The sequence below is a fragment of the Oratosquilla oratoria genome, chromosome 21 (assembly GCF_046742065.1).
Source record: "Oratosquilla oratoria isolate Oo_2021 chromosome 21, ASM4674206v1, whole genome shotgun sequence".
Lineage (NCBI taxonomy): Eukaryota > Metazoa > Arthropoda > Malacostraca > Stomatopoda > Squillidae > Oratosquilla > Oratosquilla oratoria.
This window is the reverse complement of record NC_134797.1, coordinates 33,983,013-34,007,788: the sequence shown is the minus strand read 5'-3', so window position 1 is coordinate 34,007,788 and position 24,776 is coordinate 33,983,013. Positions and strand designations below refer to the sequence as shown.

The 24,776-nt window shown below is 39.0% G+C and overlaps 2 protein-coding genes across 3 annotated transcripts in view; both read right to left on the bottom strand.

Annotated features, from left to right (window-relative positions):
- The window catches only part of LOC143036846 (MAM and LDL-receptor class A domain-containing protein 1-like), an 89,006-nt gene extending 74,499 nt beyond the window's left edge, over positions 1-14,507 (bottom strand). Inside the window, exons 1-3 of one of the 2 annotated variants that reach the window (XM_076204684.1) lie at positions 14,377-14,507; positions 11,263-11,445; positions 7,563-7,731 (exon numbers count right to left, since the gene is read on the bottom strand). In XM_076204684.1, the coding sequence (XP_076060799.1) occupies positions 7,563-7,731; positions 11,263-11,376 (283 nt within the window). In that variant the 5' untranslated portion in view covers positions 11,377-11,445; positions 14,377-14,507. Of the gene's footprint in view, positions 1-7,562; positions 7,732-11,262; positions 11,446-13,744; positions 13,797-14,376 lie in introns of those variants that run through there. The other variant, XM_076204685.1, reaches the window with a different exon arrangement.
- Positions 14,508-23,541: 9,034 nt separating this feature from the next.
- Positions 23,542-24,776, bottom strand: part of LOC143036621 (MAM and LDL-receptor class A domain-containing protein 1-like) — a 52,213-nt gene continuing 50,978 nt past the window's right edge. The window contains exon 17 of the mRNA XM_076204182.1: positions 23,542-23,958. Coding sequence (XP_076060297.1) covers positions 23,939-23,958 — 20 coding nt within the window. The 3' untranslated portion in view covers positions 23,542-23,938. The remainder of the gene's footprint in view (positions 23,959-24,776) is intronic.

Sequence of the window (24,776 nt, the reverse complement as noted above, 5' to 3'; positions counted from 1 at the left end):
CATATCATCTATACTGAAAAATAAAGACATAATAAAAGAGGCTAATGTGGCAAAGGAAGTGACCGTTCTTGCTGTGAACAGGTCACCTATAACTGAACAAGTGGAAAAACTTTTGTTAGTTTGTATTAAAGAAAAACAACTTGCTGGTGACAGCATTTCTGAAACAATAATTTGTGAAAAAGCAAAGCAGTTGCATGATGACCTTAAGCGAGACAGCTCTGGAACCAGTGCACAAAGTGATGAATTGAAAGCAAGTAGGGGTGGTTTAATCGATTCAAGAAACGAAGTGGCATTCACAGTGTTGTTAGGTGTGGGGAGGCTGCCAGTGCAAACAAAGATGCTGCTGAAAAGTTTGTTGGGGAATTTAAAAACTTTGTAAAGAGTGAGGGATTTACTCCTCACCAAGTTTTTAATTGTGATGAAACTGGCCTCTTCTGGAAGAAGATGCCTAAGAGGACCTACATCACAAAAGAGGAGAAATCATTGCCAGGACACAAACCTATGAAAGACAGGCTTACACTCTTGTTGTGTGCTAATGCTAGTGGGGACCTCAAAATTAAACCTTTGCTTGTCTACCACTCAGAAAACCCAAGAGTGTTCAAGAAAAATAATGTTATAAAAAGTAAACTCAGTGTAATGTGGAGGGCTAATAGTAAGGCTTGGGTAACAAGGCAGCTCTTCACCGAGTGGATATATGAAATGTTTGCCCCGAGTGTGAAAAAATATCTATAGCAGAAAAATTTACCACTCAAGACCCTTCTGGTAATGGTCAATGCTCCTGTTCACCCTCCAGGATTGGAGGAAGATCTGGTGGGTGAATACAGCTTCATCCAAGTGAGGTTTTTGCCCCCTAATACCACTCCTCTAATCCAGCCCATGGATCAGCAGGTCATTTCAAACTTCAAAAAGCTTTACACAAAAGCACTTTTTCAAAGGTGCTTTGAAGTGACCTCTGACACAGAACTAACTCTCAGGGACTTTTGGAAGAACCATTTCAATATCCTTCATTGTTTGAGGATAATAGACAGTTCAGGACACTGAACTCTGCCTGGAAGAATCTGTGGCAAGACTGTGTGGCAGCCAGAGACTTTGAAGGCTTTCATACGGAGCCTGTAGTGGTGGAAGATATTGTGTCCCTGGGGAAGTCCATGGGATTGGATGTAGACAGTGATGATGTGAAGGAGTTGGTCGAAGACCATAGAAATGAGCTGACAACTGAAGAACTCCAAGAACTGCACAGGGAGCAGCAAGAAGTGGTAGAAGAACTTTCTTCTTCAGAGGAGAAAAGTAGTAAGGGAAGCATTTCCACTGCAGAAATTATAGAATTGTGTTATCACTGGGAGAAAACACATAGAGTGGTGGAAAAATAGTATCCCAACACTGCTGTGGTCAACAGGAGCATCAATTTGTTCAATAACAATGTTATTGCCCATTTTAGAAAAATTCTGAGAAATCGTCAAAGGCAGACAACATTGGACAGATTTTTAAAGAAAGAATCCCAAGATTCTTTTAGTGCAAAAAGACAGAAAAAAGAAAGAACACCAGAAAGAGAAAACACCTGAAGGGATGTTACCTGATGTTTATATGGAAGGTGACTCCCCTTCCAAACAGTAACATCAACATCCCTCCTCCTCCTCTACACCTTCCACTTAAGGGGGTACGCGACACCTGGGGGGGTGAATTTGGTAAAGATATGGCATTTTTCAAAACTGTGTTAAAAATGTTCGTATACCATTTAGAAATAAATCCCGACAAATAATTTTCCAGCCGCACGCAATTTAAAGGTCCTGGGTGAGGTTTAAAGGGACAGATTTAAAGGCGCAACCCACACTAGAAGGAGGCGTGCCACTTAGGACCTTCAGGCGCAGCGAATAACGTTGAAATTTGATTGAATTTACACTCGCCCAGTGTATCAACGGCCAATACGATTGTGGAGGGGAAGGGAGGAAGGTGGAGGGAGAATATTTCGCCAACTTTGTGCGAAACTAAGCGTTAGTTACCGGCTAACTCTGAAAAGGGAAGTACGCATGTCTCATGAGCTCTCATTGCAATCTATTACTTTAGCTAGTACATATTACTCTTTAGTACAGTCATCATGGGTAGCAAAAAGAACAAAAGAACATCACAATGACAAAAAACAGCAGTCAAAGATGGCAAGCAGTCAAAGACGACTAAAGATCTCACCACCTCTCACTCCACCACCGCCCTCACCTGCACCTCTGTGACGGTGACAGAGGTAAAGGACAACATTAGACTAAACAATTCAAAGAGGAAGATTAAATCCAAAGAAGAAAACAAGAGGAAAAAGATCAAGGCTATACAGGAAGAAGAAAGAAGAAGGGACATCATATGATGCTGGAGGGGGTGCCCTACCAACATAGATTGGCGAGGGGAATCTGATGAGGAAAGAGAAGGTGCCCACTACTGGAAAATAAACCTCTTTCCAATGATTTAGATACCCTGAAGACCCCCAGCAGAGAGGTTTCATATGAAGAAACCGCCAAAGGTGCAAAAAAGCAAATTATATGATGTTGTCGTCTGTGCGTCGTCACTACTGTGACATACTTATACTTTAGTTTTTCAGTATTTAAAGTACTTGTAATTGAAATATGTTGATAATTTTTACTGTACTTACTTATTATATAATAAGAATTAAGCCATGAAAAAATCAGTCAAATTGGTGAAACTATAAGCAAGTTACAGATATATTCATATTTCAAGTTGCCATATCTCCGTTCGATATTTTTCTACTTTTTTTTAATCATAAAAAATCTAATATACATTAGATTTAAATGAAACTTACAGGGAATATTACTTTTAGTAACTGCTAGGGCCGATCGTTCGAATATTTTGAATAGAATGAAAGAGTTCGGAGTAATAATGGAAACAAGAGCAAAAAAATTGTATTTTTCACGATTTTTGCCAGCCATTAAAATTGAAATGCCTGTATGCAAAAGTATAAAAGAAATTGTTCAATTACTCAATGACCGGCCCTAGGTGTGCCTACTGACTAATCATAGCCAAAATATAAAACAAATTGGTCCACGTATTATGGTGCTGTGCACTTTTAAATGTCGCTACTGGTATACGTACATGTGTACATGTGTACATACATCATTCTGCTTCACCTAAAATGTAAGCAATATGGATACCTATTTACCTGAGAAGTTTCAGCTCTTTACTCTAAATATTTTAGAAAATGACCTCCAGGTGTCGCGTACCCCCTTAAGCCATCAGTTCACCTCAGTACAGGTAAAGTCCAGTTAGATTTTTTTTTATTTCATGTACTGTACAGTACTGTATATTGTTTTTCATAGCTTTTATGTATTCTATGCTTAAAATATTATTACAATATGCAATAATCTGTGGGTCTGGAATGAATTAATCCAATTTACATTATATCTTATAGGAAAAAATTATTCGTCATTCGTACAAATCGCCATTCGAACAGCCTCCTGGAATGGATTGTGTACAAATAGCAAGGTTCCATTATAGTTATAGAAGAGCTCTGAAAAAGAATAGTTTTCCACTCAGAGTGATAGATGTCTGGAACAGATTGGATGAAAAAATAGTATGTGCAAAAACCATACAAGAATTTAACCCCTTCCATACGGTGCCGCACACGTAGGCGTCATGGACTTAGATCTCGGTGGCAGCAGCCAATGCCAGCCGTACCAAGATCTAAGAATATAAGGTCTAACCACTTCCGACCGAATTTCGAGGGAGTTGGCGCAGCGGGCCCGTGAACGTCACCTGGCTGTTCAAAGTGGGGTTAGCGGGTCCTATAGCTGTCAGTTGAAGCTGGTCCGTCGTTCGAAAATGACATCGCCTTCGCTCGCACTGCTCCACGCAATTAGTTATATTCTGACAAATATTATATAAAATATATATATAAATATATATAAAAATTATAGTTCCTGTCTATATATATGAATATATAATATATATGATATATAATATATATACATAAATTATAGTTCCTGTCTTCCTTGGCGTTTCACAGTTTTCTTCAGTGTATCACAAAGAGAAAATGGACTCAGCCAAATGACATCAGAAGCTGCGCAGAAGAATGTAAACGGTCTGACCTGTATATTTAGATCTTGAGCCGTACGACGTGTCGTAATAATACTCGCATCATAAAATATAGTCACCGCTTATATCGATCGTTCTCTCTTCACCCGTGAATTTTGATAACCATAGAAAATGCGATTACAAAAGAATTAGAAAGAATGTCATTATGGAGGGGCGACTACAATAAATATAATCAAGACGCCGATATGGCAGCCTCGCAAATACACTCGCTCCCCATGACGCCTACGTGTGCGGCACCGTATGGAATTAAGAACAAACTAGATGCTGAAAGATACAAAGATGGGTCACTACAAGCATAGCTCCCTTCCTGTATAATACAACTTGGTAAATAGCTGTCGATCACAAGTCCAACACATGCTCTAAGACCATAGTGAATCACATGCACACAAACATCATTCGATGGTACAGTGGTTCTGTTCTTGACCATTAATTCAGCAATCAAAGGTTGATTACAGGGCAAGCAATCACTGCAGCTGTATGGTTTCCTACCACAGAGGAGCACACCACTGCCTCATAGACTTACAGTATATGCCCACCTCACCTACCAGTGTGGTAACATTTCTTGATCTCAAGAGAGCTTTCAACATGGCCAACAGGGAGGTTATTCTCAACCAGTTCATTCAATTTGGTGTCCAAGACAATCTCCTGATGTGGATCCAAGGCTCTTAAGCAGGACCTCACATGTGCTATTCCAGGGAATGTGCAATACCTCCAGGGAATTTGATCTTTTAAGTCCTTTCCTCTTTAATGTCTTAATGAACCGCTTGCTATCCCTTCTTCCCGACATTCCCAGCACAACTGTCACGTGCTATGCTGACGACATCTGTGTGCACTCCACCTCTGCTGCTGACCTACAGCACCTCCTTTACTCCTACGAGTTGATACCCACCTGTGGCTTCATCCTTTCCCCAGAAAAGAGTCAAGTATTCTCTCCTCAGGGTCCCACAACACTCCCAGTGTTCACTGCAATACAGTGTCATCCTGTCCTGCACACAGTACCTATACCTGGGAGCACTGATACTCATCACTCCAGCCATACTTGCTCAGTAGTGCACCCATCCCATCATCCAAGACCTCTTCCACTGGCTAGAACACAGCTTTATCACCTTTAAATGGCTCACCATCAATGCCACTGGATTACCCATCCCCTTGGCAAGAACCATCTATGTTGCCTTTATTTGGTCAGTCACAGTATTTCTCCCCAGCCCTTAGTCGACTCTCTAAGACCTCCTTGGTGCCTTTAGAAAAATTCCAGAAGAGAGTGATATGGTACATTCTTGGATGTCTCACCTCCACTAGAGTAGTAAACATGTAAACTGAACTTAATCTTCCTTCAGTTGATGAAAGAATACATGCCAACATCTCCACCTTCAGTGTGAAGTGCCTCCACTCACCCCATCTGTCCCCTTACTATTCCCATGTCCTAAGAGCTTCGCTTGATCCAGCCGCAGCCAACACTTCGCTGCATTCCAGGATCCACACCCTTGTTAACACCGTGTGCTTCACCCTGCAGTGCCTTCACATCAAAGTCCCCATGGCAAGGTCTGATCATGGACTGCCTCCATGGAGGATTCCAGAGCCTCATGTCACCTTGACACATAACTTCAAAAAAAGACCCACCACTCTTTCAGAAACAATTAGCCCTGGAACACATCACCACAGTGCCCTCCTCAACCCCTGCTACACACCATATCTATGTAGATGTGTTCTTACAGCCAGATGGTAGTGCAGGCTGTGCCATTTACTCACCAGATTTAGAGCCATCTCAGGGAGGCTGGGTTGGTCACAGGTTACCCAACTCATCCAGTTCTACGTACTGCAAACTACAGTCACTCCTGCTGGCTGTTAACCTACTCTGCCACTGGCAATTGAATGGTGTGGTGATGTGTGACTTCCAGTCTGTCCTACAGGCCATCTCATCTCCACAACCAACACACTGCTCCCCCCCCTCATCCACCACATTTTACAACAGTTAATCAGCTCAAGAACACACTCTCACCATAATCTTTATGTGGATTCCTTCCCATGTTAGTATTGCTGCTAATGAACAGGCAGATCTCCTCACCAAAATTGCCTGTGAACTACTGCTTCTCGATTATGCCACACCCTCATCTCTCTGCTATAGAAAGATCATACACTCTACCGCTCTTTTCACCACTCTCCACTGCATGAATACTGAGTGTGCACAAAGCATATCAATACAACACTACAACCATTTCCATCTCTCTTCCCCAAGGTATTGCAAGCATGGACTCATTGTTCAGACACAATATCATGACTGCACTGCTTTGCCTGGGTTACAGAACACTGTGGCAAGTCTATGAGGCAAGTGACATACCACACTACTCCACCTATCCCCCACCCACTCCCTGGATGACCGCATTGTGAACAGCTGCCCAGGATGTAACACTTCACCCCATACCATACAACACATAATGGAAGACTGCATTATACACAATCATGCACGCAAACAACACAACATACGCTCTATAAAGGATTTGTGGGAAAACCCAGTTTCGGCTATGGCATTCCTTGGGGAGACGGGACTGCTCGGACAGACAGTCTAGGGAACGACAACAACAACAACAACAACCTACAACCTGTGTGACTTCCAAACGCCAACAGTCTCTACCACTACTGCTTCGAATGTCCCTCAGTAAGCGACCTGTTGCCCCAAAGCCAAGCCTTAATACATGTGTGTCACTTTCTCTTCAATGACAATAATGTAGATGCTGTCCTAATTTGACACCTACACTTTGGTGGATGTTAAAGTTCACCTTGATTACCAATATATTTCACCTTACAGGATGTGATGGAACTGCCTAATGTAGGCCTTATGGTTTCTTGCAATCTCCTCTCTTATGTTCTTATCATTACCATACAGCTTCACTGCACACAGTAACATGACCTGTGTGTTACACATACTATGCATAGCTATAGAAAGTAAATATTGTATTAGGTTTGTTGCTTTATGAGCATAATAAATTGATATAAACAAAATCCTTGACCCTCCCTAGGGGCAATACTCAACAGTGATTCACTCCTTACATTCTGCATGTATGTGTATATGTATTTTGTACCAAAGAGAGGCAGTAAGGGAGATATTTAAGGAGGCCAGTTAACAGAACGGAGGGCTCATAAAAGTTAAGTGATCATCATTCATTTTTTTTGACTGGAAGTTAGTCTTCAGTAATAAAAGACTGATGTATCAATTCTAGTCCAGAGGGGTGTCTCAAATATTGACAGCTGGGTTGAAGGATTCAAGGATAAGACCTTCTTGAGATAGAAAAAGTCTGTAGTCCTGATCACATCTATTCTTTTCCCTCCCTAGATCTCTCCTTTAACTTCTTTGACTCCATCTCTTTGTCACAATACTGTTTTCAGGAATAGAAACATTTATCACCAAAGAAATATTAAACACTCTCCTTCCTCTTCATCTTTCTTCTCTCCATTCTTTTCCATGAACTCACCATTGGACGAGTTTGAGGCATCGGTCAGCGGTCCTCCATGCCAGAAGGCATTCTTGCCCAGGCCCGTTGTCCATTCATCAACCCTGAATGCCCTGACATTAGTGAAGAGTTCACAGGTGTTGATCGTTCCAAGAAAATCATCAAAATAGCACCTTTCAAGGAAGGGGGCCTGAGGACAAAGGAGATCCTTCTTTTAGCAAAAATCATGTACATACCTACATACATACGTATACCAATGGCTTTTTCCCCCTTACAAGGGAGGTAGCCAAAGTCAAAGGCATAAATCCACTCCCACCCATTTCATCCCCCCATAATTCCACTCCCATTCACCAACCTCCCTCCCTCTTTTCTTGGCTCCTCCTGGATGACGGGCCATCCCTGCATTTTCCCGGCAGCTCTGGGTCAGAAGCAATGTAACAAAACAGCACATCCACAGCAAGGCCACTTCATTTAATCAGCAACACCCCCTCTATCCCCTCATGCAGAAAAAGAGATGGGGAGAAATCCCTTTGGGCTGCATCAAAATACCATTCGCACATACTCCCTTACCCCCTATCCCCCACCCACTCCCTTCCATGCATCACAGCATCATCCATACACAACCAATCTCCACTCACCCCTATCTTCTGTCTTCTCCCTTCCTTCCTCAACAGACATTCCCTTCTTTCCCAATGCCCCTTTTATCCCATCCATCTCATTGGGTCCTGTTTTCTATTCTCTAACTGTCTAACATACCTAGACTCAAAGTCATGTACGGTTCCAATTAATCTATATCTTCAATTTCCAATTATCATATTTCAGTTTGAACTTGTGTATTATTTGAACTTGGGCTGTATCACCTAAGCTATTCCACATATTTATACATCTATATGGAAAACTATTTCTTCATGTCCCTTCAACATGTGGTCTTTCTTAATTTACTTCCATGAACTCTAAAAGCCCTCCAATCTTTAATCAGGAGATCTCTTCTATCAATGCAATCTATCCCCTTTTGTGACCTGAACACTGTAATCATGTCATTTATTTCTCTTTGATCTTTCAAAGTTGGTAGACCCAGTGCTTTTAGTCTCAATTCATATAGTTTATCTGCCAGGCTGAAGATAAATGTGGGTGAAAGTAAGGTGATGAGATGTAAAAGGGGAGAAAGTGACAGCAGACTGGAAATGAGTATTAAGGGGGTAAGCGACACCTGGAGGTCATTTTCTAAAATATTTAGAGTAAAGAGCTGAAACTTCTCAGGTAAATAGGTATCCATATTGCTTACATTTTAGGTGAAGCAGAATGATGTATGTACACATGTACACATGTACGTATACCAGTAGCAACATTTAAAAGTGCACAGCACCATAATACGTGGACCAATTTGTTTTATATTTTGGCTATGATTAGTCAGTAGGCACACCTAGGGCCGGTCATTGAGTAATTGAACAATTTCCTTTATACTTTTGCATACAGGCATTTCAATTTTAATGGCTGGCAAAAATCGTGAAAAATACAATTTTTTTGCTCGTTTCCATTATTACTCCGAACTCTTTCATCCTATTCAAAATATTCGAACGATCGGCCTTAGCAGTTACTAAAAGTAATATTCCCTGTAAGTTTCATTTAAATCTAATGTATATTAGATTTTTTATGATTAAAAAAAAGTAGAAAAATATCGAACGGAGATATGGCAACTTGAAATATGAATATATCTGTAACTTGCTTATAGTTTCACCAATTTGACTGATTTTTTCATGGCTTAATTCTTATTATATAATAAGTAAGTACAGTAAAAATTATCAACATATTTTAATTATAAGTACTTTAAATACTGAAAAACTAAAGTATAAGTATGTCACAGTAGTGACGACGCACAGACGACAACATCATATAATTTGCTTTTTTGCACCTTTGGCGGTTTCTTCATATGAAACCTCTCTGCTGGGGGTCTTCAGGGTATCTAAATCATTGGAAAGAGGTTTATTTTCCAGTAGTGGGCACCTTCTCTTTCCTCATCAGATTCCCCTCGCCAATCTATGTTGGTAGGGCACCCCCTCCAGCATCATATGATGTCCCTTCTTCTTTCTTCTTCCTGTATAGCCTTGATCTTTTTCCTCTTGCTTTCTTCTTTGGATTTAATCTTCCTCTTTGAATTGTTTAGTCTAATGTTGTCCTTTACCTCTGTCACCGTCACAGAGGTGCAGGTGAGGGCGGTGGTGGAGTGAGAGGTGGTGAGATCTTTAGTCGTCTTTGACTGCTTGCCATCTTTAACTGCTGTTTTTTGTCATTGTGATGTTCTTTTGTTCTTTTTACTACCCATGATGACTGTACTAAAGAGTAATATGTACTAGCTAAAGTAATAGATTGCAATGAGAGCTCATGAGACATGCGTACTTCCCTTTTCAGAGTTAGCCGGTAACTAACGCTTAGTTTCGCACAAAGTTGGCGAAATATTCTCCCTCCACCTTCCTCCCTTCCCCTCCACAATCGTATTGGCCGTTGATACACTGGGCGAGTGTAAATTCAATCAAATTTCAACGTTATTCGCTGCGCCTGAAGGTCCTAAGTGGTACGCCTCCTTCTAGTGTGGGTTGCGCCTTTAAATCTGTCCCTTTAATCCTCACCCAGGACCTTTAAATTGCGCGCGGCTGGAAAATTATTTGTCGGGATTTATTTCTAAGTGGTATACGAACATTTTGAACACAGTTTTGAAAAATGCCATATCTTGACCAAATTCACCCCCCCAGGTGTCGCGTACCCCCTTAAGGGTGAGAGACTGGAAGAAATGGATAATTTTGATATATGGGTGCAAATATGGTGGGAAAAGGAGTGGAGGTGGAGGTAGAATGTAGATTGAGAGAAGCAAGTAAATGCCTTGGGGGATTAAAAAGTGTAACAAGAAATAGACATTTAGGAATGGATGCTAAAAGGAGATTGTATGAAGGAGTGATTGTGCCAACAGCACTGTATGGAGCAGAAACATGGAACATAAGAGAGGAAGAGAGGAGTTTGAATGTGTTTGAGATGAGGTGCCCAAGAAGTATGATAGGGGTTACTAGGCTGGATAGAGTGAGAAACAAGGAGGTGAGGAGGAGAATGGGGGTGGAAAGGGAGTTGGGAGATTGGGTTGATGAAAGTATTGGGATGGTTTGGACACATGGAAAGAATGAGTAAACAAAGATTAGTAAAAAGAGGTGTGGAAGGCAGAGGTGGAGAGAGTGAACATGAGGGGTCGACCTAGGATGAGATGAATGGATGGGGGAAAAGGAGTACTGGGAAACAGGGATGTCTGCTGAGGAAGGATGGGAGAAGACAGAAGATAGAGGTGAATGGAGAATGGTTGTGTATGGATGATGCTGTGATGCATGAAAGGGAGTGGGTGAGGGATGGGGGTGAGGGAGTATGTGTGAAAAATAAACTGATGCAGCCTGCGACACTGTTTCTGACCGAGGGCAGTGGGCGAGATGCAGGGATGACCTATCATCCAGGAGGAGCCAAGTTAAGAGGGAGGGGTGGATGGGAGTGGAGTACATGGGGATGGAATTGGTGGGAGTGGAATTTATGCCTTTATTTTTTTACCACCTCCCTTGTAAGGGGGAAAGAACTGTTGGTATACGGTATGTACGTATATATAAGAACCACTTCTATAGCTAGAAACCCACTGTACACAGAAATATAACAAATACTCAGCAAGAGCAATAAAAGGCCTCTACCTAACCTCATCTTCCACATAATCCTCAGCTCTCACTGTCCAAAAGAGACTCAGGCCCAAGACAAGAATGACCCGAGCTCTGGGGAAATTGGACATGGTGTCCTTCAATGTCTTTGACATTCTAAAATCTCTACAACGTCCTCAGGCTATTCTTGTGTTTGTACTTCTCGAAGACCCTTTGTTGGCTCTCTGGAAAGGAAGAATCTTAAGAATCTTATATTGTGTGCACCCAATATAACTTCTTAAATTATCTATTTAATTACCCATTTATACATATATTGGTTTATTCAATTATCTATTTGTACATATGTTTATGTATGTATCTATTTATCAATTGTGTATGGATGATGCATGAGGGGGAGTGGGTGGGGAATGTGGGGTGAGGGAGTATGTGTGAAAAATAAATTGTCGCAGCCCAAAGGGATTTCTCCGTCTTCTCCTTTTCGGTATGAGGGAACAGACAGGAGGGTCACCAACTGAATGAAGTGGCCTTGTTGTGGATGTGCTGTGTCTTGCGACACTGCTTCGGACCCAGGGCAGTGGGCGTGATGCAGGGATGACCCATCATCCAGGAGGTGCCAAGAGAAAAGGGAAGGAAGGGGGTGGATGGGAGTGGAGTATGTTGGGGATGGAATGGATGGGAATGGTTTTAATGCCTTTGTATTTTTTGGCTACCTCCCTTGTAAGGGGGAAAAGGCCTTTGGTATACAGTATGTATCTATTCATTTATTTTTCTCTATTCATTTGTTTATTTAAGTATCACTGCAATCATACATTCACTTTTTAAATTTGTTCATTTGTTTATATCTTATCAACTTATTATTCATTTAGATATTAATCTATTCACACGTTTATTCATTAACTTATTCATTCATTATACACAAGGATAATATCAGGGTGTCTAAGACATAAGAGAATAGAAATGGAAGTATGGAACTGAACAAGTATTTATGACAGAATCCAGAATTAACAACTACTGCCATTCAAAGATCACTCAGATAAGGAGACAATAATCAGAATTGTAGACAAGATGAATTATGGTGAAAAAATGGTATTCCAATAAATGTCTACACCAAAAACATATGTAAAATTATAAACAATTATGATGTAATAAACTACTGTGTCCCCAAATTGACAAAAGAGCTCATCAACCCTTGGAATAATAAACCCCTTGATACTGAAATAGAACAGATTACAAGAAATGTGAATATGACTGCTCACAATTATGTCAGATATTCCTTTCTAAAATTTTAATGTACCCAAAGTCTAAATGCATATTTTCTGTGATGGGTCTGTTGTAGGTGAAAAAGCTGGATGTGGTACTGTGGTTTAGGAATTCTATGAATATTGGATAAATAATGAAGAACAATATTCCAAAAGAATGGAAGGTATAAACTCTAGCACTACTGTTGTGATAGCATGAGGTGGAATGGGCGGGGGGATGGGGGGTGAGGTAGTATGTGTGAGCAAAATTTGATGCAGCCCGAAGGGATTTCTCCCCGTCCTCTCATTTTATGCAATGGGGGGACGGAGAGGGGGGGTCGCCAATTTAATGAAGCGGCCTTGCTGTGGATGTGCTGTGTCTTGCGACACTGCTTCTGACCCAAGGCAGTGGACAGGGTGCAGGGATGACCCGTCATTCAGGAGGTGCTAAGTTAAGAGGGAGGGTGGAGGGGTGTGGAGTGTATTCAGGGATGGAATGGGTGGGAATGATTTTATGCCTTTTTCTTTTTGGCTACCCTCCTTGTAAGGGGGAAGAAGCCTTGGTATATGTATGTATGTATGTATGTACTACTGCAGAATTGCATATCATGAAATTTTAAAACTAACATCTAATGTAGGAAAAGCTTTATATCTATTTGTAGAAGTTATAGTTCATTACTTGCATTGAATTCAAAATTTCCTGGTGATAATCTTGTTTTCTTAAGTGTAAAAAGTTATTGAACAACATGAAATCCATTATAATTAATTAACTTTTGTATGGACACCATCACACTGTGGTATATATTTCAATGGTGCAGCTGATGATTTTGCTAAACAAGGAACTGAAAAAGACAATATCATAAGTGTCCCAAATACAAAAGAAATAAAACTGAAAATGAGGAAACAGAGACTTGGAACCTACAAAAAGTACAACAAATCTTTGCAAATGGAAGTGAAAGTATAATACCATTATGTTGGGTGATTTTGACTGGTGGTGCAAAAGAAAACACTTGGATGCAGAAAAAAAAATCAACTTTACACCACCAGTCAAAATTATTCTACGTGACTAAAGAAAATAGTTCAATTAATGCAACATATGCTAATTTGTTACGGTATTCGTAGCTGTGGGCGGTCATTTTGCAGCTAAAACATAACTTCTCTTTGGTCAAATTACATGAAAATCACACATTTTAAAGAAAATAGTTGAAATAATTCAACTATATGCAATCTATTACACTAATAACACAATAGTAAGAAACTTAATAGAGTGTAGTTTGATCCATACCACCAGTGATCAGAGATGGCAGGCTGGACGAATCATAGCAGTGTTCGGTAATTTTGCAGAGGATAAAAACGTAATTTCTCTTTGATCATATTACATGGAAATCGCACATTTTAAAGAAAATAGGTCAAATAATGCAACCATATGCTTATTTTTTTTTTTTTTTATATAAAATCGTGCATTTCAGCAAAAACCGTCCTTGTTCGGGTTTTGTCGGATTTGGTCGGCTATTAGTGAGTCGGACGGTATTCGTAGCTGTGGTTGATAATTTTGCAGAGGATAAAAACGTAATTTTTCTTTGATCATATTACATGGAAATTTTAAAGAAAATAGGTCAAATAATGCAACCATATGCTAATATTTTATATAAAATTGTGCATTTGAGCAAAAACCGTCATTGTGTTTGGTCGGCTTTAGTCGTGCACTTCTAAAAATAACCGAAAATATTTAAACTCTCAAACAAAATCAAAATATTATATAATATTGATAACAAATGTATATATTCATATTGTAAGATTTAACAAGCCATTTTTGTCGAGTCAGGGCACTAGGAATCTGTGCACCCCTATCAATATAATTATGCATTATATCAATAAACAGTAATCAATATCACAATCTTCTTTTCTGCTACCCACCTGAGCACCTCTGGTAAACGGTTGTCCGTATGTTCCTGACAGTCTGTTGAAGGTCGCACGTGCTTTAAAAATAACCAAGGCCGCCTCGATGCATCGAGGCTTATTCATGTTTCATAGTTCCGCCTCGTACTAAAGAAAATGAAAAAGTTGAGGATTGACTTTACAAAAAATGACGATTTAAATAGAGAACAATCAGAGCTGTACCTAGTATATGTTGGCCTCAAGTATGCAATTTTTTTTAAATAATTAAAATGATTTTATCAAAATAAAGAAAGCATCAGAAGAAAACAGCTAACTGAAATGATTAATCAAAATTTCCGTTTTAATCAAGAACAAATTAATAAAGAAAACATCAGAAGAAAACAGCTAACTGAAATGATTAATCAAAATTTCAAATTTTTAAGAACAAATCCCTGATCTACAACAAGTACGGCCACTTCAATGGGACCTTTCGCAGTCAGGCTCGTAGTTTCCTATTAGCGCTAGAATTTTCAATTGTCTCACATTCCATGAGGCAAAGGGGTGACTTAGCTAATTTGGAAACCGATATTAAAAAAATAATACGACATAAATGGCTGCATAAGTGTTTTTAGAATTAAAAACATGACTCTTAATGTTATAAATTTTACTTACTGGTGTGTGATAAGGCTTTGTTAATTTAATTATAAGATAAAACTAAAAATAGTAATTATTTTTACTGAAGTAAGTGTAAGCAGTAAAAATTAGAGGATGTCGATTTCGGTTTGTGGAATTTATCTAAGAGTGTCGAAAAATAATGGATATCACTGTCACGTCCTGTATATGAAGATAATCAGTGAGATGAAATATAACAACAGTGGTGGCGGACGTACGAGTATTTGATGCGCGATGTATTGAAGCGATGAGTTGAAAAACGTCGCAGCATCATGAAAGCAGTCATGGGCGTACCGATTTCTAATCGCTGCGCAGTAGTGCTGGGCAAATACCGCTAATTTCAATACCGGAATTACCGGTAAACAACAATGCCGTTACCGGAATTACCGGTAATTTACCGGTAAAAGACTCGTGAGGTAGTAGTGACGTCCCAAGTTCGAGTCACCTTTATGACTTAAATCTAAACAAATTTCATCCTACTGTGGTGTGTAGTCACAACTCAAGTTTTGTAACGTCACTATAAAAATCCTGCGCTCCGAGTCGTTACTCCAACTCTCGTGGGCGGGGAGTAGGGAGGGGGTGCGTGTAAGGTCACAGCATTACCTCCTCTCCCTCAGTGCATAGGCCTACGCACCAATCCCCCACCTCCCCCTCTCACACTCCACTTCCGTCTCTATGTAAGTGCAATTTCATACAAAGAATATATTTTTCACATAGAAACACAATTTCATAAAAGAAAAATAATTACATGCGTCATTTTTACACATTACACATAAAAATTCATTTCCAAAATCACCCATTTTTCATTTAGTCAGGACAAAGTTTTTTTGTTCAATTGAGGTTTTAGAGGTTTTGTGCGAGATGAATTGACATATGTAGGTCATTTTCATAATATTTTTTTTAGACATCCTCATCCCGTGAAAGCCAAATGATGTCTGAGATCTGGTTGTTCGCGCAAGGTATTCGCAGTGATGCAGCCCGTCCGGACGCTAGAAACAAGTTTTCAACACGACTACTGCATCAAGTCGCTGATGCGTGATGGTACGTGTGAAGGGGGCTTTAGTTATCGTACCGGAAAAAGTAAGTCTTCGATACAAAAATATATTTTCTATACATTACATAGATTTGCCTATTGCTTAGTGCATTCAGTTGAAAGTATATATCAGTATATGTCCATTGAAGTCGGTAGAAAATGACAAATTGACTTGGCTTGATACAATTATAGGCTGTTTTACGAATATCATCTGTAATTATAAATAGAGGCTCAAACAATGCTATATGCCGTTTGCAACCGTTAAATTAATTGACTTAAATTTCAGACACAATAATGTACAACGATATACCTCTGTAAGTCTATAATACTTGCCCAAAAAAGTAATTATTTTCCGGCAAGAATTACAAGATCTGGCGGTGTCTGGTATCAAATCTCTCACTGCGAAAGGTCCCATTATTATGATCACCTATAAAATCAATAAGCTTTTCACTTGACATAAAGACATTACAACACCACATATATTCACCATATGCAATATAATAATTACAGATAGTAAAACCAGGTACACAGTTGTACTGATATTGCCTTGATACTGTATATAAACAACAATAAAGGAAGTTATGGCCTACTCATAAATATTCAATCTTCGGGAAATAAGCCGAAAGATTATTGAGCCTGTGCATCAAGCTCTTCATATTATTCTCCTGATGTGTTTGGCAACTATTGTTGTGGGTCAGTTTTTCTTAGATTTTATGTATAGTTATATTTCTGCCCCTGAGTTGCCCACTCTTTATCTAACTTTTCCTCTAAACATTTCATATTTTCTGAACTTATTGTAGTTTTGTGACCCATTCATTTATTTATTACTCTTACAAAACGAATATTTCTTGATGTTCAATTGTAAGTGTTCCTTAATTTTTTTAATGAGTGTTTCTCAAAAGAATCATCTTGAATCGTATTCCCTGCATCTTGAATGTTCCTCCGCAACATATCCTTATCATAAATTTGATTAACAATTGCAATCTTGAACGTCTCTATCATGTTCCCTCGGGGGCGTCTACATACAAATGACGATAGCTTCAACTTGTGTAACCTTTCTTCATATGATAAACCTTTATTGGTGGTACAGATTTAGTGGTTCTGCGCTGTACAGTTTCCCAAAACTTCAGTCTCTTACTTCATAAGGGCGCCACACCTGATTCGCATATTCCAATAGCAGTCTCACAAGTGCGATAAAAAGATATCTAAACTAGTCATCCAAACACACGAACGTTTTCCTGATAAGTACTACGATTTGGTTGGCTTTATTTTTTTCTACGCCATATGCTCCGATAAACTCAGATCACAGTCCGTTATACCGAAGTCCTTTTCCGATGATGCCTCTTTCAGCTTATCATTATCATACATAGTGTGTATAAAACACCTTATTGTAATTAATGTCTCTTTCAACAATATAATCCCGTATATGGTGAAGTGTGAAAATGGGAACTTCTACAATGCTCATGTGATACCTTGCTTTTTATTAATTTGTCTATATTCATTTAAATTTAAAAATGATAATGAATGTAATTACGAGTAGGGGTGGTCTTTATCAATCCTTCGTATTGATCCGTGTAATGCTGGCTTAAGTAGTATGATCTAGTTATTTTGAATTTTATTTTTCTTATCTTATACGTTATTACAACCCTATGGTCCTCTCGACAGTTCTTACAAATCAACAAATAACATTTCAACTTCGGTGGTAGTAATGGCCGAGAAATAAGGCACGTGATTTGTTTTATATTAATGGATGTTCTCCGCCTGCCGTAAAAAAGAATATATATATATATATATATATATATATATATATATATATATATATATATATATATATATATATATATATATATATATATACATACATTACTGAATGGGTCCCAGTGAACAGATTTACATTTTTATAACCACAATATACTTTAATTCTAACCCATCAACATCGAGAGACTCGAGGAGGCCAACATGCAGCAATTGAAACGTGGTACGTCCAAGGACTCGAGCCTGGGCTAGCACGTGATAAGTGTTAGGGACTTAGCCGATTGCGCCATCAAGAGAGATATGGATTGAGCGCAACTTTTCGTATATATTATTTATGCTCGGGTTACATACAAGTACACGAAATTTTGCGTTAAACCCATCTCCACTATGATAGTAAAATTGGTAAGTATACGAACCCGGGAAAGTATTTGTACAACACTGAATGGGTCCCAGTGAACACATATACATTTTTATTAACCACAATACACTTTTTCTAAGCCATCAACATCGAGAGACTCGAGGAGGCCAACATGCAGAAATTGAAACGTGGTATGACCAAGGACTCGAACCTGGGCTAGCACGTGACAAGTGTTAGTAACTTGCCGATTGCCCCATCAAGAGAGATAAAGTTGAGCACAACTTTTCTTTTATATTTGTATGCTCGAGTTATCTATTCACCGGGACCCATTCAGTGTTGTACAAATACTTTCCCTCGTTCGTATACTTACCAATTGTACAATCATAGTGGAGATGGGTTGAATGCAAAAATTTCGTGTACTTGTATGTAACTCGAGCTTACAAATATATAAGAAAAGATGCGCTCAACTTATATCTCTCTTGATGGCACAATCGGCCAAGTCCCTAACACGTGTCACGTGCTAGCCCAGGCTCGAGTCCTTGGCCGTACCACGTTTCAATTGCTGCATGTTGGCCTCCTCGAGTCTCTCTTGTTCTCGATGTTGATGGCTTAGAATTAAAGTGTATTGTGGTTGATACACACACACACACACACACACACACACACACACACACACACACACATATTGCAAATAGCGATCACAACTTAGTTAGATTCAAAATCCTAAACAATTTTAGAATAGATACTTGTGTTTCTAAAATACCCGATTTCAGTAAAGCTCAGTTCATAGGACTACGTCAGGAGCTTCAGCTTAGAGATTGGGAGGCAAAATTAAACGAAAGACCTGTAGATCAGAAGTGGGAAATATTTCAAAATACGCTCACTAAGATGATTCAAACTTACATTCCTTTTAAGGACAGACGTCCCTCAAATCAGGCTCGCCCAAAGTGGCTCGACAAAGAAACTGAAAAAAGTATTGCTAAAAAGAGACTGGCTTATAAGAAATATAAGTGCTCGGGTGCATCTAATGACTATGAAAGTTATGTATCAATACAGAGAGATGTAAAAAAGACAATAAGAAAAAGAAAACGACAATACGAAATGAACATCGCTGATAAATCCAAAGAGAATCCCAAAGAATTCTATAGTTACATTAGAGATAAAAAGGTTGTTAGGAATCACATTGGTCCACTATTATCTACTGACGGTCAACTTGAATATTCAAATGAAGGAATGTGTAATATCTTAAACAATTATTTTAGCTCGGTATTTGTAAACGAAACACCTCAAAGTGAATTCCAAACTAAAACCTGTGAAAAGTCTGGGGTAAACTTACTCACTACGGTAAATATAACAAAAGAAAAAATTAAAAGGTGTATAGACAAACTCAAAGTTAATAAAACACCAGGGCCTGACGGTTGGCATCCAAGAATCTTAAAGGAAATGAAAAATGAGATTGTTGTTCCATTAGAAATTATTTTCAAGAAATCCATCATATCCGGAGATATCCCAAGAGAATGGAAGCTAGCTAACGTTACTCCCATATTCAAAAAAGGTGACAAAAAGAAACCAAATAACTATAGGCCTATAAGTTTGACTTCAATCGTTGGAAAAATAATGGAAACTATCATCAGAGATGCTATCGAACATCATTTAGAAAGTAACCGTTTGATAAATGATAGCCAGCATGGTTTCAGACTGAAACGTTCTTGCGTGACTAACTTACTCGAATTCTACAACACAGTTATCTCGAATTATGACAAAAGAAACAATATAAATTTAATATATCTAGACTTTGCAAAAGCTTTTGATACCGTCCCACACGAAAGACTACTTACTAAATTAGCTTTGCGTGGAATAAGTGGTAGCCTATTAGGTTGGACTAGTAATTGGTTGAATGGTCGAAAACAGAGAGTTGTTTTAAATGGAAAAACTTCTGAATGGAAAAGTGTTGCAAGTGGAGTTCCTCAGGGTTCCGTTCTTGGGCCACTTCTATTCATAGTATATATAAATGATATAGACCATGGACTAAAATTTACTGTTTCCAAATTTGCTGATGATACAAAACTATGCGGAGTGGCAAATGATCACTCAAACCAATTAGATATTCAAGAAGATTTAGATAAATTACAGCAATAGTCTGAAAAGTGGCTAATGAAATTTAACACAAGTAAATGCAAGGTAATGCACATAGGTTAAAATAACAGTAAGTACGATTACAAGTTATTTGGAAATTCGTTAACAAAAGTGGATAGTGAAAAAGATCTCGGCGTAATTATCCGTAACGACCTCAAATCAACCAAGCAGTGTATTTCAGCCTCTGAGAAAGCAAATAAGATTCTGGGACTGATTGCGCGATCTTTTGATTTCAAAACTCCATCACTCATTAACAAGCTATATAAATCGTTAGTTCGTCCACATTTGGAATATGCTGTTTCCGTATGGTCACCGAATCTCATTAAAGACATTGACAGACTGGAAAAAATACAACGGCGAGCCACAAAGCTGATTCCAAATATCAAAAATAAATCATACGAAAATCGACTAAAACACATGAATCTGTTTTCCCTAAAAAAGCGTAGACTCAGAGGTGACTTGATACAGGTCTTTAAGATTTTAAAGGGAATTGACAACATCAAAAGTGACAAAATTTTCACAGTGAATGAAAATCAGACAAGAAACAATGGTCTCAAACTGTCCGGAAATAGATTCAATTTGGAAGTAGGTAGAAACAACTTTGCCAACCGTGTAGTTAATGAATGGAATAAACTTCCTGCACAGGTAGTGCAATGTAGTTCAGTTCGAAGCTTTAAGAATCATTTAGATAAATACCTAAGTAAGATGCTGTAATGATTATAAATTATCTTATATTATTAGTTTTTGTTTTGTTATCATTTGTCTGTCTGATTTTCATTTATCATTAGTTATATGTCAATTTATTATTATTTACTATTTACCTGTTTGTTTATTATTTAACTATACCTATGCATTTACTGATGTATTTTATTGTTATTTACTTTATTATAGTTTTTATTTATTATTTTATTATTAATATGATTTTTTTTTCGCATCCGACCTAGATATGGATCAAAAGGTCTCCTGTCGGCATGCTCCACCTTTGTAATCCTTTGTAATATATATCACGCCCATTCACCACCCCCCTTCCTCCATCTTTTCTTAGCTCCTGTATGACGGGCTATCCCTACATCTCGCCCATTGCCCTGGGTCAGAAGCAATGCAGCAAGACGCAGCACATCCACAGCAAGGCCGCTTCATTTAATCGGCAACACCCTCTCTCCGTCCCCCCCATGCTGAAAAGGAGAGGACGGGGAGAAATCCTTTCGGGCTTCGTCAAAATACCATTCATACATACTCCCTTACTCCCCATCCCCCACCCACTCCCTTTCATGCATCACAGTATCATCCATACACAACCATTCTCCACTCACCCCTATCTTCTGTCTTCACCCTTTCTTCCTCTATAGACATCAACCTGCCACCAGTCCAATCTTCTTCAGGTGGCTCTACATCCAGTGAGCAGACGGCGCAGCCTGTCCTACCGTCTGGCTGTAACGACCCGTCTACACAAAGATGGTGCGCGGCAGGGATGGAGGAGGAGACTGTGGCAATGTGCTCCAGGGCTAATTGTTTCGGGAGGAGTGGTGGGTCTATCTTAGAAGTAGGTGTGAAAGTGACATGATCAAACTCAGTCACAGGGACATCGATGTGAAGGCGCTGCAGGGTGGAACACACTGTGTTAACGAGGATGCGGACACCGAAACACAGCAGAGGACGTGGTAGGCTACAGCGGGGTCAACTGGAGTTCTTAGGACAAGGAGGTCTTAGAGAGTTGACTAAGGGCTGGGGAGAAATAAAGGCAACATTGATGATTCTTGACAAGGGGATGGATAGTTCAACGGTATTGTTGGTGAGCCATTTAAAAGGGATAAATCTGTGTTCTAGCCAGTGGAGGAGATCTTGGATAATGGGATGGGTGCGCTACTGAGCAGGTATGGCTGGAGTGATGATACCAGCGCTCCCAGATACAGGTACTGTGTGCAGGGCGAGATGACACTCTGTACTGCAGTGAACACTGGGAGTGTTCAGGGAACCTGAAAGGTTAATGCCACAGGCGGATGTCGACTCGTAGGAGTGAATGAGGTGCTATAGGTCGGCAGCAGAGGTGGAGTGCACACAGATATCCTCAGCGTAGCAGGTGACAGTTGTGCTGAGAATGTCGGAAAGAAGGACTATCAAGCGGTGCATCAAGACGTTAAAGAGGAAGGAACTTAAAACCCCGCTTAGTGGAGTACCAAGTTTGAATTCCCTGGAGCTATTGCACGTTCCCTGGAATAGCATATGGGAAGTCTTGTTTATGAGCCTCGGATCCACCTCAGGAGATTTTCTTGGATGCCGAATTGAATGAGCTGACCGAGAATAACCTCCCTGTTGGCCACGTCGAAAGCACTCTTGAGATCAAGAAATGGTACCACATTTGTAGGGGAGAGGTGGGCATATAAGTCTATGAGGCACTGGTGTTCACCTCTGGCTAGGAAACTAAACAACTGCGGTGATAGCTTGTCCTGTAGTCGAAACATAAAGCGAATGAGGAATATACGTTCGAGGACTTTACAGAAACAGGAGATGGGTAAAACGGGCCAGAACTTGTCTGGGACAGGATTGGGGATGGACACAATGATACTAGGTGTCCAGGCACGATGGAGCAAGGGCGGAGCTTTACACCTCCTGGATGACGGATCATCCCTGCATCTTGTACACTGCCCTGGGTCAGAAGCAGTGTCGCAAGACACAGCACATTCACAGCAAGGCCGCTTCATGAAATCGGCGACCCCCCTCTCCGTCCCCTCATTATCATAAAGAATAAATGTATGAAGACTTTCTGGAGAAAAACATTGTTATCTTAGTATGGAATATATAACCATATCCAAATTGTTTTTTTTTTCATAGAAATTAATATAAATAATTTTTCATTTTTTTTTTTTAGGTTAAACAACACTGATCTGGTCATAGATTACTTTTATTGTTTTACAAGTGACAAAAGACCATTCTTATTACATAATAAAGGAATATGTTCTTCTAGAAAAAAGGGCAGTGATAATGGAGATATGACTCTATGAAATACATATATCATACCGACTCAATATGTCACTTTTAAATTTATTTCTAATTTGAAAAAAAAAAATCAGCTTTCATAATAAAACATTTATAGAATAATTATTACCAATTGCTTACTATAGATATACTATTTTTCCTCAATTTTCAGAATAAACACTGCTATATTATCAGACACATTTTAACTGTGTATATATATATATATATATATATATACATATATATATATATATACATACATATATTATATATACATATATATATATATATATATATATATATATATATATATATATATACATATTAAGGCAGAAAGTCTGAGTAGTATTACGATAGGAATTATAGGGTGTAGTTGTGTATCTTTATATTTTCCTATTTTCCAACACTCTCTTGATATTTTGCCGATTCTCTTAATTTGTAAACGCGACAGACACTGGAACTATTATAAGTGAAGTAAAAAGTACAAAATTTAGTTGAATATCACTCATATATATTATGAGGAAAAAAATAGTAGACATTGATGTTCCCTTTCTATTTTCCTTTTTAGTGATATTTATCCATATTTAGACAACGATGGTCAGAAATTTAACAGATTTAAATTTCTAGAAATAAATGGCATCTAGCGTTGTAGGTCGACATGACGTCATATCTTACACATACGTCGGGTGCTCTGGAAAAAGACAAATTGTTTATATTAGAGTATTTCTTAAATATTTATTTCAAACACTGGCCCCGTTGGATATATTTGATATCAGCTTAGTGTATTTAATATTAAAAGATAGAAAGCAATACAGTAAAAACCAGTATAGAAGAAATTGAAAGGTAAATGAAATCATAAACTGAAACATATTTTAGAACTATGGTGAGCAAAATTCAAACGAATTTGATATTGACCATGAACTTTAAACAGATGGCGATTACGGAAGATTCATAATGGAATGATAATAATAATGAGATAATAATGATAATAGTGATAATAACAATTAAATAATTTGGACACACTAAAGGCGAGGCGGGTGTCCTACTGGTATCATGTGACCCAGTATTATTTCTGCATGGTTGGGTTGTCGGCAACTATACCGGTTCCCTCCTTGGTGACTCACCAGCGAAGTGTGTTGAATACTCAAATGGAGGAAAAAAATAAAAAATAAAAAAATAAAAAAGGGCAGAAGAACTATGAGTCAATGGCCATTCAACCCACATGTTTGCATTACGTGGCGCCCCTGCATGGCCTGGAAACGGAAGTCCTGGATGTTGAATGATGTTCCAGTGCCGTGGTTGTACTAAGGTGCACCCCTGGCACTAGTAACACGCATTTTTGATCCTCTATTCAGGCCAGGACGGGTGGGCTGATAGACTTGAATCTGTGGGTCAGGCACGCCTTGAGTCAAGCAACTACCGCTTGGGCCGACTCCGCACAGTCCGTGGCTGCCATCCCCTAGTGGGAAGGTGGTGTGTGCGTATACTCTCCCATGACCGCTGGGTTCG